Genomic DNA, 13,165 nt, shown 5'->3' on the forward strand with positions numbered 1-13,165 from the left:
TTCTTAGTACTCATTAATTAAGATCATACTGTACTTTTGATGGCTATCACATTTAATGTAGCCAGTAAAATTACCAAAAGAAAAAACTTATAGAATATGGTATATTTTTCTTGTGCTGCCTTAGTTCTCATCAGTTCTCTGTTTTTTTTTCTAATATACATGTGGTATATTTTTCTTGTGCTGCCTTGTGTTACTTCTCAATACTCCAGTATGCTTATGTTTGGTATGTCTGGTATGTTATGGTTATATAGGAAGTTGTGCCTGTTGATCAGGTTGTGGACAACAGCGGCAACAATGGAGATGAAGTACGAGGCGGAAATGAAGATGAAGACCTCGATGCACACAACTATCCGCTGATATAGGTCTTGTATATTAGCCTGGTAATTTTGCTCAGCTTTTGTGAACTAATGAAATTGGCTCCCCTTGTTGGATGATATAACTCTTTTGTTAAACTACGACATGTACTCAGTTTAAACTTGTACTCAGTTTAAGCTTTCCCGTATTTATGAAGTAATGAAACTAGTGGTACTTGACTGATTAGTATTATGAATTTAAGCCATGTATTGGCTTTATTTAATTGTGTTTGGTTTATTATTTTGTGATTTTGGCTATTATTAGAGGCTCCTCAGAACATGATTTTTTTTTTGAATTTTTGTTTAATTAATTCGTCTGAATCCGGTTGAAAATAATAATCGACCAAATTCAGTTGAAATTGATTTTATACTGAAAGCAGTTGAAATTTAAGTTTAACTAAATCCGGTCGAATTTGATAAATGAGTAAATACGGTCAAATTTATTATTTTGGGCGGGATTTTTGAAATTTTACGAAATTTAAATTTTTTGGACGGGATTTTTAAATTTCAAACGAAAATTTAAAATTCTAAGTAATGAAATTGACAAATTTAAATTCAACAGAAACTGGTCGAATTAAGCATACTAAATTCGATCGCTTACTAAATATGACGCGACCGAATACGACCGGGCCAAAAACCGGTCATATTTAGTTAAATACGACCGTTTTCGGTCGTATTTAACTAAATACAACCGGTTTTTGGCCGGTCGTATTTACCCGAATTTCCTCTAGTGGATCCTTTTATATTTTCAACTCTTTCGAAAAAATTAAATTTTTAAAGAAAAGTGATTCAATTATTTTGTTCATTCTCAACTCTTCTAAAAACAATTTTGGAAATTATATCATATTTTTTTCTGAATAGTGAATATATCTCAGTTTTTTTTTAAAATTTAGGAGTAATAATTTGTTCTTTAATAAAACCCTGTTTTAAATCCTAGTTGGATAAATTTTATTTGGAAAAAATATACTTTTCAGTTTAAAAGTAGTTTCAATAGCAAATTTTTCACAAATCTGTTTTTGGATAAATCTGTTAGAAGCATCAGAAAGTTTTGTAGTTTAATAACAAAAACTATAATTGACTTATACTCCTATATTTCTCTAGCCGGTAATGAGAACATTTTCATATTTTCATATCACGAAAGTAACTAATCTTTTTATCAATGATAAAATATATTACTGATTTGACTTTTGAGCTTGTTTTTTGTTGTTGACTGGTAGATGCATATATAAAATTATAAACCAGAAAACTAATCACTTTTTGTAGCATTAAAATAACGAAAACAATCAGCTTTTACATACTTGACAATTTTATTAGTTTATAATGTTGAACCAATTAAACAAAATTGGTTTCTACATGCTATGAGGATAAAAGTTGGGTCACGTGCATAACGTTGGACGTGTTTGACAAATAATATTAATTTAAAACCTGTGTAGTATCACATGTTTAGCCCAACAAATCACGTCAATACACACCGCATTTATTTTATTTTTTTTTATCGCATTTATTTTATGTTTTTTATCGTAAATAAACCGCAGCCGCTACCCGTTCGGGTGTGTACTGAGTAAATCCTACGGGGTCACGCAATAGCTTGCGAACCACGTGAACTAAGGTAAATCGCATTTAAGCGATAAACTCTGACTCAGGAGGCATAATTATAAATTCTCAGATCGTGGAATTCGGCCTCGTGATCAAGATGATATTTTTAGCTTCTATGTGTTAAACGATCCGAAAACAAACTAACTAATTATTTTTGATATGTTATTTGTTTTACAACCTGATTGTAGCAGCAGTTGAGGTCTGGTCTTGAATTTATTTCGTTGTATTTAATGGAAGCTATTTATTTGTTCGTAAAAAAATATGTTTATAAATTTTAGAAATCAAAATTATTTGGTTGAACTACCTATTTTTAATTTATTGAGCGATTTTTGACAAATTAAATAATTTATTAAAAATTCAGCGAATTGATCGAATATTTTTAATCAATTTATAAAGGATTTACGAGAAAATTGTATAACGAAAGAAATAAGTTGTATAGTTGGTTGTGATCTAACTAATTGATTAATAGGTTTGGACGTATTGACGAGGCATGCAAGTTAAAGAGGGTTGGGTAATGATGAAAAAGACATAGAAATGATTGAACAATTACAAGTGTATGCAATTATGTCCCCGTCGCATCCCTGCCTCCCTTTCTTCTTCACAAATCACAGGCTTCTTTCTGCATCCACAAGTGAAGGGGTTCACATTTATTCTTGTTTGTCCACATATATCTATCATTTTGTCTTTCAATTTGAGGCCATTCTTCGTTCACATCACCTTTTCGTGGATCACATGTACCCTTACATCTTTATCACTACCTTATACGTTTGCGCACACATGGATCTTGATTCATGCATACAACGAGCCCGGTTGGCACTCCGAAGATTTTTATGGGATCAATTGACTTTTTCATATATTTCAGTGTAATCGGAACAGATACTCCCTCCGTCCCTAAAAACGTTTTCTATTTATGTTGGACACGTTTGTCAATACACACTTTTGATTGTTAAAATCTTTAATTTCGTATTAGTATTAAATATAAAAACTTTATTATATTAAAGTACTCATAAAAACGAATCAAACAAAATCACTCATGACTATGTTTGGTATTATAGATTAGAGGTAAATTAGTAGTCAATCGCTTAATATAAACAGTACAAAAAGTCAAAATGGGAAGTATATTATGAGATGGAGGGAGTATCATGCGTAGTATATTTTTGATTTTTTAATTTATATATGAAAACGTAAGGTTTATATTTTTATATAAAACAAAAATAAAATAAAATATATTCTGCAAAAATATCCCTTCCAAATACATCGAAATGCATGAAAATAATAATTAAAATCACATAAAATGTGACGAAATGAATACTTATAAGTTATTTATCAAATATGTATCGGATACATCTCGAATGAGTCAAATAATCAATCTCTATATCATATCATAAATAATCACAGTACACTAAGAAATCTTAACGCATTATCTTATAACAAATCACGACCCAATATTTTCGGTGTTTTAAAAAATGAGAATGCAGAGGTACCTCATTGTGATTAATCGGATAATAGTTGATCAATTAGGATATTAAAAAATATAATAATATTTAATTTATTGTTTAAGAAACACATGTAATGATTAATCAAATACTAAAAATTAAATTGATAGATTTCCTTGTAAGATTAATCGGGTGTTTATTGATAAAATCGGTTAACTTCAGAAATATGTTTATTATACACGTAAGACCATGTCCAATGGTGCTATATCTTGTGCTATAACTATAATATAGAACAAAAAGTAAAAATCTCAATCCAATGGTGTGCTAAATTTTGTGCTAAAATAGCACAATGCAATAGTTTGTGCTAAATTTAGCACAAAATATAGCAATGTGCTATAATTGTCAACCCATCAAAAAGTGAAAAAAGGAAAAATGGATGAAGTAGAAATTAAAAATTTGGGGTACTTGGAATGTTGTTAAATTTGTAATAAAAAATGTAATATATTTTGAAAGTTATCTAAATTTGAAATAAAATTTAGAATAAAACATTGAAGACACGTGCTATTTTAGCACCAAAATATATTTTTTAATGCTAAATTAAAATAATAGCTACACTTATATTTAGCAAACCATTGGTTTTGCTATGATATATCAGACAAGGTCAATTTGTTTTAAAATCAAGAAATGTCCGAACGTTGAGAAATGTGCTTCGAGTATTTGAATTATGTGGAAGATTAAATAAAAAATTGTGTTTAACTTCTTTTTCTAGTGTACATTAAGGAAATTACATGTTAGAAAAATATAGGAAGTTGCGACTCAATGTGTTAATAAGAACAAATCAGGGGTCCTTAAAAGAGAGCTCAAATTGTTTGTTAATTTTTAATAAGGAGGAGTAGGTGTACAGAATTTTGTATAAAATATTTATATATAATGACATGTTATTTGATGTAGGTGTTTAAATACATGAGATCATTTCAATTAAAACACAACACATGAGAAAAAAAAAGGGTTCAGTATCCCCTGCCTCCTCAAACCCTAAAAAAGCTCTCTCAGCCTCTCTTTTTTTCTAGCCGCCGTTCGGGGCTTCCATCGGTTTTCACCGGTGGAAAGCCCCAAATCATCTATTTTCCTTGTTTTGTTTGTATTTTTCAATAATACTCCTCCCCGGGTAAGGATTTTTATCGTTCAAGATTGTATTTTTGTTTGATAAAATCTTTGTTGGGTGAGATTTGTTCCCAATTTATTTGGGTTTTGTTTATTCTCTCCTTGTGAGAGCTTGCTGTGTGTTTTGGTGTGATTCGATGTCCAGGACATTAGATCTGATGGATTTTCAGAGGTTTGATTCAGTGATAAATATTTATATGATTTTGCAATTACGATCGATAACTCAAACTGGTTTTGGTGAAGGCGATACATGTGTATATATCAATTTCAACAAATCGCTTGATTGTGTTTTCATAAAGACTAAATTAATCAACGATATGATTTGTTTTATATTTGTTCGACTCGATTGCTCTTGTAAATGTCGTATGACTTTTCATTATTGAATTAATTCTCATTTTTTTCAAAAAAAAAACAAACACAACACATGATATTATGTACCAAATTCTGTAAGTACACAAAATATTTTTCTTTATTAAAATAGCACTGCTTCTAAAATTGCATAGTAGTTAGTTGAACCTAATTCTGAAACTTCTATACTAAGCAAGTTCTACCCAATACTCGACCGGTTTAGTCCATCTCAAAAAGGGAACTACAGCAACTTATCAATTACATTTCTCCAATAATTCTCCACTTTGTTAAAAATGATCTATTGCAACGGCCTCCCTAATTATCTCCATTCCATATGTGTAGTACTATAACATGTCATAACATTCGGCATGTTACACTGAACCTACAAATGAGTGATCATCTTTCAGCTCTCCAATATGCTAACCATTGCTCAAGAGTAGAGGATGTTGTGGTTCTTTTGTCATCCTTGCTAACCTGGTTGTGTAACACAAACCAAGAATATATTAATTGGGTCAGTAAACTACTCATTAGACCTTATTTCTAGTGACAGACATTAAATTTTTATGCAAGTCTATCAACAGTAGCATTCTTCGTTTATTTGAAGCTTGATATGAGTACGTAATGCTTCTTAAACAACACCTAATTGAACATGTAACTCTTCAAAACTCAGGAAACATGCAATTACAGAAACATTCCTGTTAGTTTCCTGTCACAGAACATTATAAAGAACAAAGTAAAAATAAAAAACGGGGCTTCCCTATATGAAGACAAACCTGCATGTTTTCTTGTTGTGACCAAGGCCCTTGCAGTTGACATTTAATTACCTCTGGTGCTGCAGCTTGCTTCATCTTTGGCCAACCCGGTGCACGCTTGATTGGCGGGGGACTTATTATCGTTGCTATCTCGTTCACTTCACCTGAAAGTGGCTTCTCCACATTAGGCACCGGAAGTATTGACTCTGCATACGTTAAGCGATATTTGTCAACTGTGAAATATCTAGAACAATATTCATATGGACTTCTGTCAAGACAGTGGATGACAGAAATGGTCGTGGCAGCATGGCAATCCAGTAATCTGCCATCCTTTACAGCTACAATTGCAATGACCTACGTCAACTATATCAAGAGATTCACCACGAACCTCAAACCTAGTGTCATGAACGAGCTACACATGAAACGAGAATGCTTTTGAAATTTCATTATTTAGCTTTTTCTCCATGTCAGGCGTCAGCCTTCTTTCCCACTTAGCTGAATCAACTCGGCGAGTGTAGAACAAATCCACCAACTTTCCTAGCAACATATCAACCATTTGAGCAGGGACCCAGGATTCTAAGTAATTTTTTTCTTTCTCAAATTTAATAAAAAGATAAATGATGTAAAAACAAAACTATGCTATTAATTTTAAATCCAACATATAAAAAAACAAGTAATAACTATACTAGTTTACATTGGAAAATATAATAAGATTTATTAATTCTAACGAGAATATTTATTGTAAAATTTATTGTATTTAAAACATTTATATAACCAAAAATAAAAATTTAAAAACACTAAAAAAATATTAAAAATACTCAATATAAATTAGTTTAACGAACTCAAAATATTAAGAATGCAATACAAACAACTCAAAAATAATAAAAGTTATCTTTGTAATTTAGTTAAATAAAATAAAGGATTTCTTCTTTAATTTAGGTTTTTTTTTTCGAATTTAAGGGTTTTTATGCTGTTAAATATGGGTTTGAGTGCTCTGCTTCCTCCGTATTTTATAGAAAGTAAAGCAGCTCCATTATTTGTTTGGGCTCATCTACAAGGCTGACTTCATCAAAGAGCTTATATTTATTACACCGGGCTGATTTATTAATATACTTGGGCTAAATATTATTACGGGCTATATCTTAACTGGGCTGCTAGAACTTGACCTGGCTGGATGCAACCCTAGCCCAGTCCAAGATAGCATTTGAGTTATGGGCAACTCATTTGCATCTGATGTTGAAATAATATAAAATAAATATTAAAAATTAGTTTGCTTTAAAAGAAAATAATGTGTGAGAATTTTGACTGTAAAATCTTTCATTTTGAAACTCTTCATTCTAAGACTTTTTGCATTTCACCTCCCTTAACCAATCATGTGACTCATAACTTTCTACTATCCTTAGAGTTACTAGTTTTCATCCCTATAAAAAGGAGTTCTCTTCCCTGATTTTAGACACACAAACAAGACGTTCTCTCAAATACTCTCATATAAATATATACATGCTTCTGTGAAATGATTAAGAGTGATTTCAATCTATTTCTTTGTACTACACCAAAGAAATAGAGGTCGTATAATCCTGGAGGTTGATTGCTAAGAGGCCGTGTGTACGTAGCGGGACAAATTCAGCTTTAGGGCAGTGTCAACTCACGCCACGACTCCTTCATTCTCACAAGTTATTGAGTTTGCTTTCTCACCTTGTTATACATTCTAACGTTGAATTTGGTGTTATTACATATCTTATCTACCACCATGACTTCCAATACTTTTATTCCTGATATGCCTAAATTAGACCCTTTTGATGAAAAAAATTATAAAATATGGTCCGATAAGATGGAGTTTTTTTTGGGGTCAAATTGGAGAAAATTATTGTCTTACTAATGACTCAGCCCCCGAAAATTCTAAGGGAGATTTTGAGAAGGATAATAAGACTTGTCGTGGAATGTTATTGTATTATATGACTGCTGCTTTATATTTAATCTATAGTAAGTCTTTGAAGTCTAAAGAAATATGAGATGCTTTAAAAATCAAGTATGGTTCCGATGATTTTGGGACTAAGAAATATGCATGTAGTCGTTGGCTAAATTTCCGTATGTCTGGTGATAAGCATGTTCTTCAACAAGTTCATGAATATGAATATTTGTGTGTTGATATTATTGTCGAAGGAATGAAAATTTGTGGGATATTTCAAGCTAATTGTCTTCTTGCAAAATTACCACCATTTTGGCAAACATATTTTCATGCGATGAAGCATAAACAAAAAGACTTTACTCTTCAAGAGTTAGTGTCTCATATCAAGATTGAGGAATAAAATCGAATTCAGACAAATGATACATCACTTATTCATTCTTTCTTTATTGCTAATCTTGTTGAGTCAAAAGATGCAGGTTGTAAAAGAGGATCAAAAGATAAGGGTCCAAATCAGCTTCATCGCACTAAAATAAAGAATAAGAACTTCAAAGTGAAAAGGCAGTTTAAAGGGACTTGCTTCACTTGTGGAAAGTTCCGACATGCCGCCAAGGAGTGTAAGCAAGAACATGGACCTAGTTCAAAAATAACAGAAGAAAAATCTCAAGCTCAAGCCAATCTCATTGAAGAAATCATAGCTGTTGTTGTACCTGAAGTAAATTTAGTAAACAATATTTCTAAATGGGTAGTGGATACAGGTGCAACTCGCCATATTTGTTCAAATAGGGAGATGTTTAAGGACTATGATAAAGCATTTGATGGAGAATGTGTCTTAATGGGAAACTCAAACACTGTGAGTAAACTTGGAAAAATATAGATTTCTCTTAAAATTACCTCTGGAAAAACTATTGCATTGCAATATATTTTGCATGTTCTTGATATTCGTAGAAACCTAATTTCTGGAGCTTTATTAAACAAAGTTGGTATTAAATTGACTTTTGAATCTGATAAGCTTGTTCTTACTAAAAATGGTGATTTTGTGGACAAAGGTTTTTGTAATGGAAGACTGTTTGTACTTGATATTTTGACTGATAATAAAATTGTTACCACGTCTACTTATATTGCTGAATCTGTTATTTTATGGCATGCTAGACTAGGTTACGCCAATGTTGCTTTTGTGAAAAGGCTTAAACAACTTAGTATAATATCTGAATCCGGCAATGCATCTTTTGATAAATGTGAAGTATGTGTAGAAGCAAAATACCCTAAAAAGACCTTTAATAAAATTGGAAATCGGTCATCAGTATTGTTATCACTTTTGGCTTGAATTAATTCACAGTGATTTAGGCGACTTTAAGAATACTATGAGTAGAGGAGGTAAACATTATTATATCACTTTTGTGGATGATTTTTCTCGATACACCAAGCTCTAATTGTTGAGTTCGAAAGATGAGGCTGAAGAAATATTTGTTACTTATAAGGCTGAAGTTGAGAATCAGTTAAATACAAAAATTAAAAGGTAATATCAGATAGGGGCGCAAAATATAATGGGGCAACTCTAAAGAAATTTTGTGAACTTAATGGAATCATTCATGAGAATACAGCTCCATATACTCCTGAACAAAATGAAATAGATGAACGAGAAATAGAACTCTTATAGATATGATGAATGCCATGCTCATTAGTTCAGGAATGCCTATGTAAGTCACATGTCATAGCCTATTTGTATATTCGAGGATTCAACTCAACTCAAATAAGAATGTAATAAGTAAATAGTGGAACTACCGTCAGAGAGATCTCGCAAAGTAATATCTGTCAAAGGATTCAGAGACAATGTTCATCTACAGACTTGAGGAGTTAATTCACTAGAAGAAGTTCAAGAAGTTGATCATGCCTCAGTGATATAAATCAAGATCGTGGATTTAATCAAGTGACAGAGATCTCGTCAGGGTATCAATAAATTACAAGGATTTAATCTGAAGAAAATCAAAGTGTCAAAGTCAAGACATGAAGAAACGTCACGGAAGTTAGTCACTCATGAACCAGACAGTACATCGAGTGTCAACGTTGAAGTGATGGAATTGATTCATAATTTTCAGTGATTTTCAGAAGATTTGCAGAAGAATGGTTGCTGCTCAAGACTATAATTAATTCTCTATTAATTAATTAAGTCATCTAATTTAATTAAGAAAATAAATTATATCTGCGAAGAATAATTTATTTATTAATTGAATTAATTGATTAATTAATTCTGAATTAATTCTAGGAATTTTAGGAATTTTCAGAAGCTTAATTGGATTAAATTCAAGCATTAAATCAGCAAGACAATTGAAAATGAACTAGCATGACAATCAGGATTGTCATACCGATTGTCATGCTAGGCCATTTTCAATTGTCATACCGAAAGTTACTCTAGGAGGATGATTGTCTTGCTAGTTCATTCTGATTGTCATGCTAGTTCATTCTGATTGTCATGCTAGTTCATTCAGATTGTCTTGCTAGTTCATTCAATTGTCCTACCGAAAGTCTTGCCAGCTATAGGATTGTCATGCCAAGTCAATTCTATTGGTTTTGTTGATTTAAATAGAAGCAGAGAAGCAGCATATCAATCTATCATTCAAACAGAAGAACAAAGAACAAGAAAAGCAGCCGCCTTGAAATATTACATTTTTCATCTGTTTAATTCAAGATCAATTTCTAGATTGTAAAGTTAAATCCAATCAACTAGAAATCTTTATCTTGTTCTTGTGTAACAATCTAGCGGATCAAAATCCCTAGAACTTAATCTCAAATTGCGTTTAGCATTTGAATCTTTTTATTACAAAAATAGAAAAAGTTCATGTCGAATTTATTCTAGATTTGTGATAATTAATTTGAGATTAATTCCTTGTAATCGATACAGTTGTTGTAACACCTTTCAAGTTTAATAATATTTTTATTTAACTTGAATTTTGTTTCACATTTTTTATTCCGCATTTAATTCGATTATTCGGTACTGTTTGTATTCAACCCCCCTTCTACAAACACATTGGGACCCAACAATTGGTATCAGAGCCTTCTGATTAACGAACAAATCAAGATCCTAGACTTTTGTGATTTTTCAACTCCTTGAATTTTTATTTATTCAAAAATTCATAATGACTTCACATAAAGTTGGAACCGTTAAAATTCCACAATTTGATAAAGAGAATTATATCATGTGGAAGAAGAAGATGCTATTATTTTTACAAGTTGCAAATCCCAAATATTCAAACTTGTTAAAGAAGGGTATAAAAACTCCGATGGTTATTGAACCGGAGGTAATAATAGATGGTGTGGTGACTACTGAAGCTAGAACCTATCCAAAAGAGCCTGAAGATTTTACTCCTGCTGAGAAGGAAGAAGCCTCCTTGGATGCCAGCCTTCAATTAATATTGATTGATTCCCTTGATCCCCTGATGAACAGACATGTGATGAACTGTAAAAATTCCAAACACATGTGGGAAACTATTGAGGTGATTAATGAAGGCACAGAGGAAGTTAGGGAGAACAAGTTGGAAATCCTAACCTCTGAATATGAACATTTCAAATCAAATCCAGGAGAAGGAATTACTGAAGTGTTTGAGAGGTACAATGCGTTGATCAACAACCTGAACATCAATGGAAAGTATTATTCAATCAGGGAGGTCAACAAAAAGTTCCTTTTAACACTGCCAGCTCATCTTGAACATAGAATCACTGCCATTAGAGAAGCTAGAGATCTGAGTGAGATTTCTTTGGACAGGCTCTATGGAGTGTTAAAAACCTATGAGTTGGAGCAGATTCAACAGAAGGAAGTATACGGGAAGGATAGAATGGTCAGCACATCTACTGCACTTGTAGCTGAAGGTCAACAACAACAACAATCTCAACAGTTAGAAAGAATGGTACAGTTTTCCAAGGGTGAGGAAAATGAGTTAGTAGCAGAATATGATCCTCCTACTACAAATCAATCAAGTGATGATTTTTATTCCTTGGAAGAGCTGGAGCAATTGGAAGATGAATCAATGGCCCAAATTGTCAAGAGATTCTCCCATGTCAGATTCAGGAGGAATCCCAAGCTTAAGTACAAGTCCAACTACAACAAATTCCAGAAAGGTGGATCTTCATCCTCTAACACCAGCAGTGGTGGGTACAAAACAGGGATGGTTGATCGAAGCACCATTAGATGCTATAACTGCAATGAGTTGGGACACTTTGCCACAGAATGTAGGAAGCCAAAGCAAGTAAGAAAGAACTCTGAAAGGGCTTATCTGGCAAAGGGAAGAAGCTGGGATGATACTGACAGTGAAGATGAAGATGAAGGAAATCTTGCTCTTATGGCTGTTGATGGAAAAGCTTCATCGTCAAGAATAGAGGTAAATTTTCTGATGCTGAAATGGTTTATCATCTAAGAGGTAACTTAGATTGTGCACGTCGTGATAATGAACTGTTAAGTTTACAGATCACAGACCTTGAGAAAGAGGTCAATGAATTAAGACTTGTGCACATTAATCAAGACAAATTAAAAGAACAGGTATCTTTTCTAGAGAATAGAGTTGACTGTTATAGAAAACTCGAAACTATTCTCAAAGACAAGATCACCGGTCTTGAGACTAAGGTTAGAGCCTACTTCAATTCTTGTTCGAAGGCTAAAGAGTTCTACAGTAAGCAAGCTGTTAATCAAACATCTGGAATAGGTTATGATTACAATGCTGCTATTGGAGAATTAGGCATAAACTCCCCTCCTCATGTATGTGCTAAAGGGAGGGAAGTACCACATGTGCTTAAGGGTGTTGATGAACCCCTCTATAAAGCATCAATTGCTGAACCATTTGATGCGACCTCTTCTGTTATTCAAGAAGAAATACGTGCTGAGGATCATGCTAATGAGAAGATTGTTTCCAAGTCAAGTGAGTCGAAAGTTCCAGTCAAAGTTGTGAAAGCAACTGAGACTAACTCAGACACACATGAGTTGGATAACAATAATGCCATGTCTACCATGCATAAATTACCTGCTATTAATCACTCTCATAAAGCATGTGGTGTTGCTAATTGTATGTCTTGTGCTTTTAATATGATGTATGCTTATTTTAATGGTAAGCATGTGTCTAATGATAAGACTACTCCTCGTCAGCATGTGAATAACAAGAAGCATGATAGGTCTAAGACTGCTAGTCCTTCTAAGGCTAGAAAGGAGACATTTGTGCCTAAGCTTAAACAGAAATTTGTTAAGGCTGTTTACAAGGTCAAATGTTCAGTCATTGAGAATGTTGAGACCATTAAAATTAAAAATGTTGTTTTGTCTGACAAAGGACAGTTCTACAAGTATGCCGGGCCCAACCAAGTTTGGGTTCCGAAGAAGGTCTAATCCATTTGAAGTGCAGGGCAGTATACAGGTGTAACCGGTAGTGTGGATTCTTGACAAGTGGATCATCAAGACATATGACCGGAGATAGAGCCCTGCTATCAAATGTGGTTGAGAAAGCTGGCCCCCTGATTACCTTTGGAGATAACAGCAAAGGTTTATCTGAGGGATATGGCTGTTTGCAAGCTGGGAATGTTATCATTGTAATTTTGTATATTGTGCTAGGTTATTATCAGGAAGCAGTA

General features: G+C 32.8%; 1 protein-coding gene across 1 annotated transcript; it reads right to left on the reverse strand.

Moving 5' to 3' along the window:
• Positions 1-5,525: 5,525 nt before the first annotated feature.
• On the reverse strand, positions 5,526-6,205 carry LOC141680550 (uncharacterized). Its single transcript, XM_074486745.1, has 3 exons — positions 6,068-6,205; positions 5,722-6,003; positions 5,526-5,603 (listed from the first exon to the last, which is right to left on the reverse strand). The coding sequence occupies exons 1-3, from the start codon at positions 6,203-6,205 to the stop codon at positions 5,526-5,528; spliced, it is 498 nt and encodes a 165-aa protein (XP_074342846.1).
• Positions 6,206-13,165: the final 6,960 nt, after the last annotated feature.

Source organism: Apium graveolens, chromosome 8, assembly GCF_009905375.1.
Source record: "Apium graveolens cultivar Ventura chromosome 8, ASM990537v1, whole genome shotgun sequence".
NCBI lineage: Eukaryota > Viridiplantae > Streptophyta > Magnoliopsida > Apiales > Apiaceae > Apium > Apium graveolens.

What these genes read in the sequence shown, in the direction of transcription:
- LOC141680550 (XM_074486745.1), bottom strand. Translation starts at nt 6,205, where the DNA reads ATGGTTGATATGTTGCTAGGAAAGTTGGTGGATTTGTTCTACACTCGC. An exon ending in CAAAAGCATTCTCGTTTCAT is followed by an intron (nt 6,004 to 6,067) that starts GTGTAGCTCGTT and finishes TAGTTGACGTAG; the next exon opens with GTCATTGCAATTGTAGCTGT. An exon ending in AGCAAGCTGCAGCACCAGAG is followed by an intron (nt 5,604 to 5,721) that starts GTAATTAAATGT and finishes GTTCTGTGACAG; the next exon opens with GAAACTAACAGGAATGTTTC.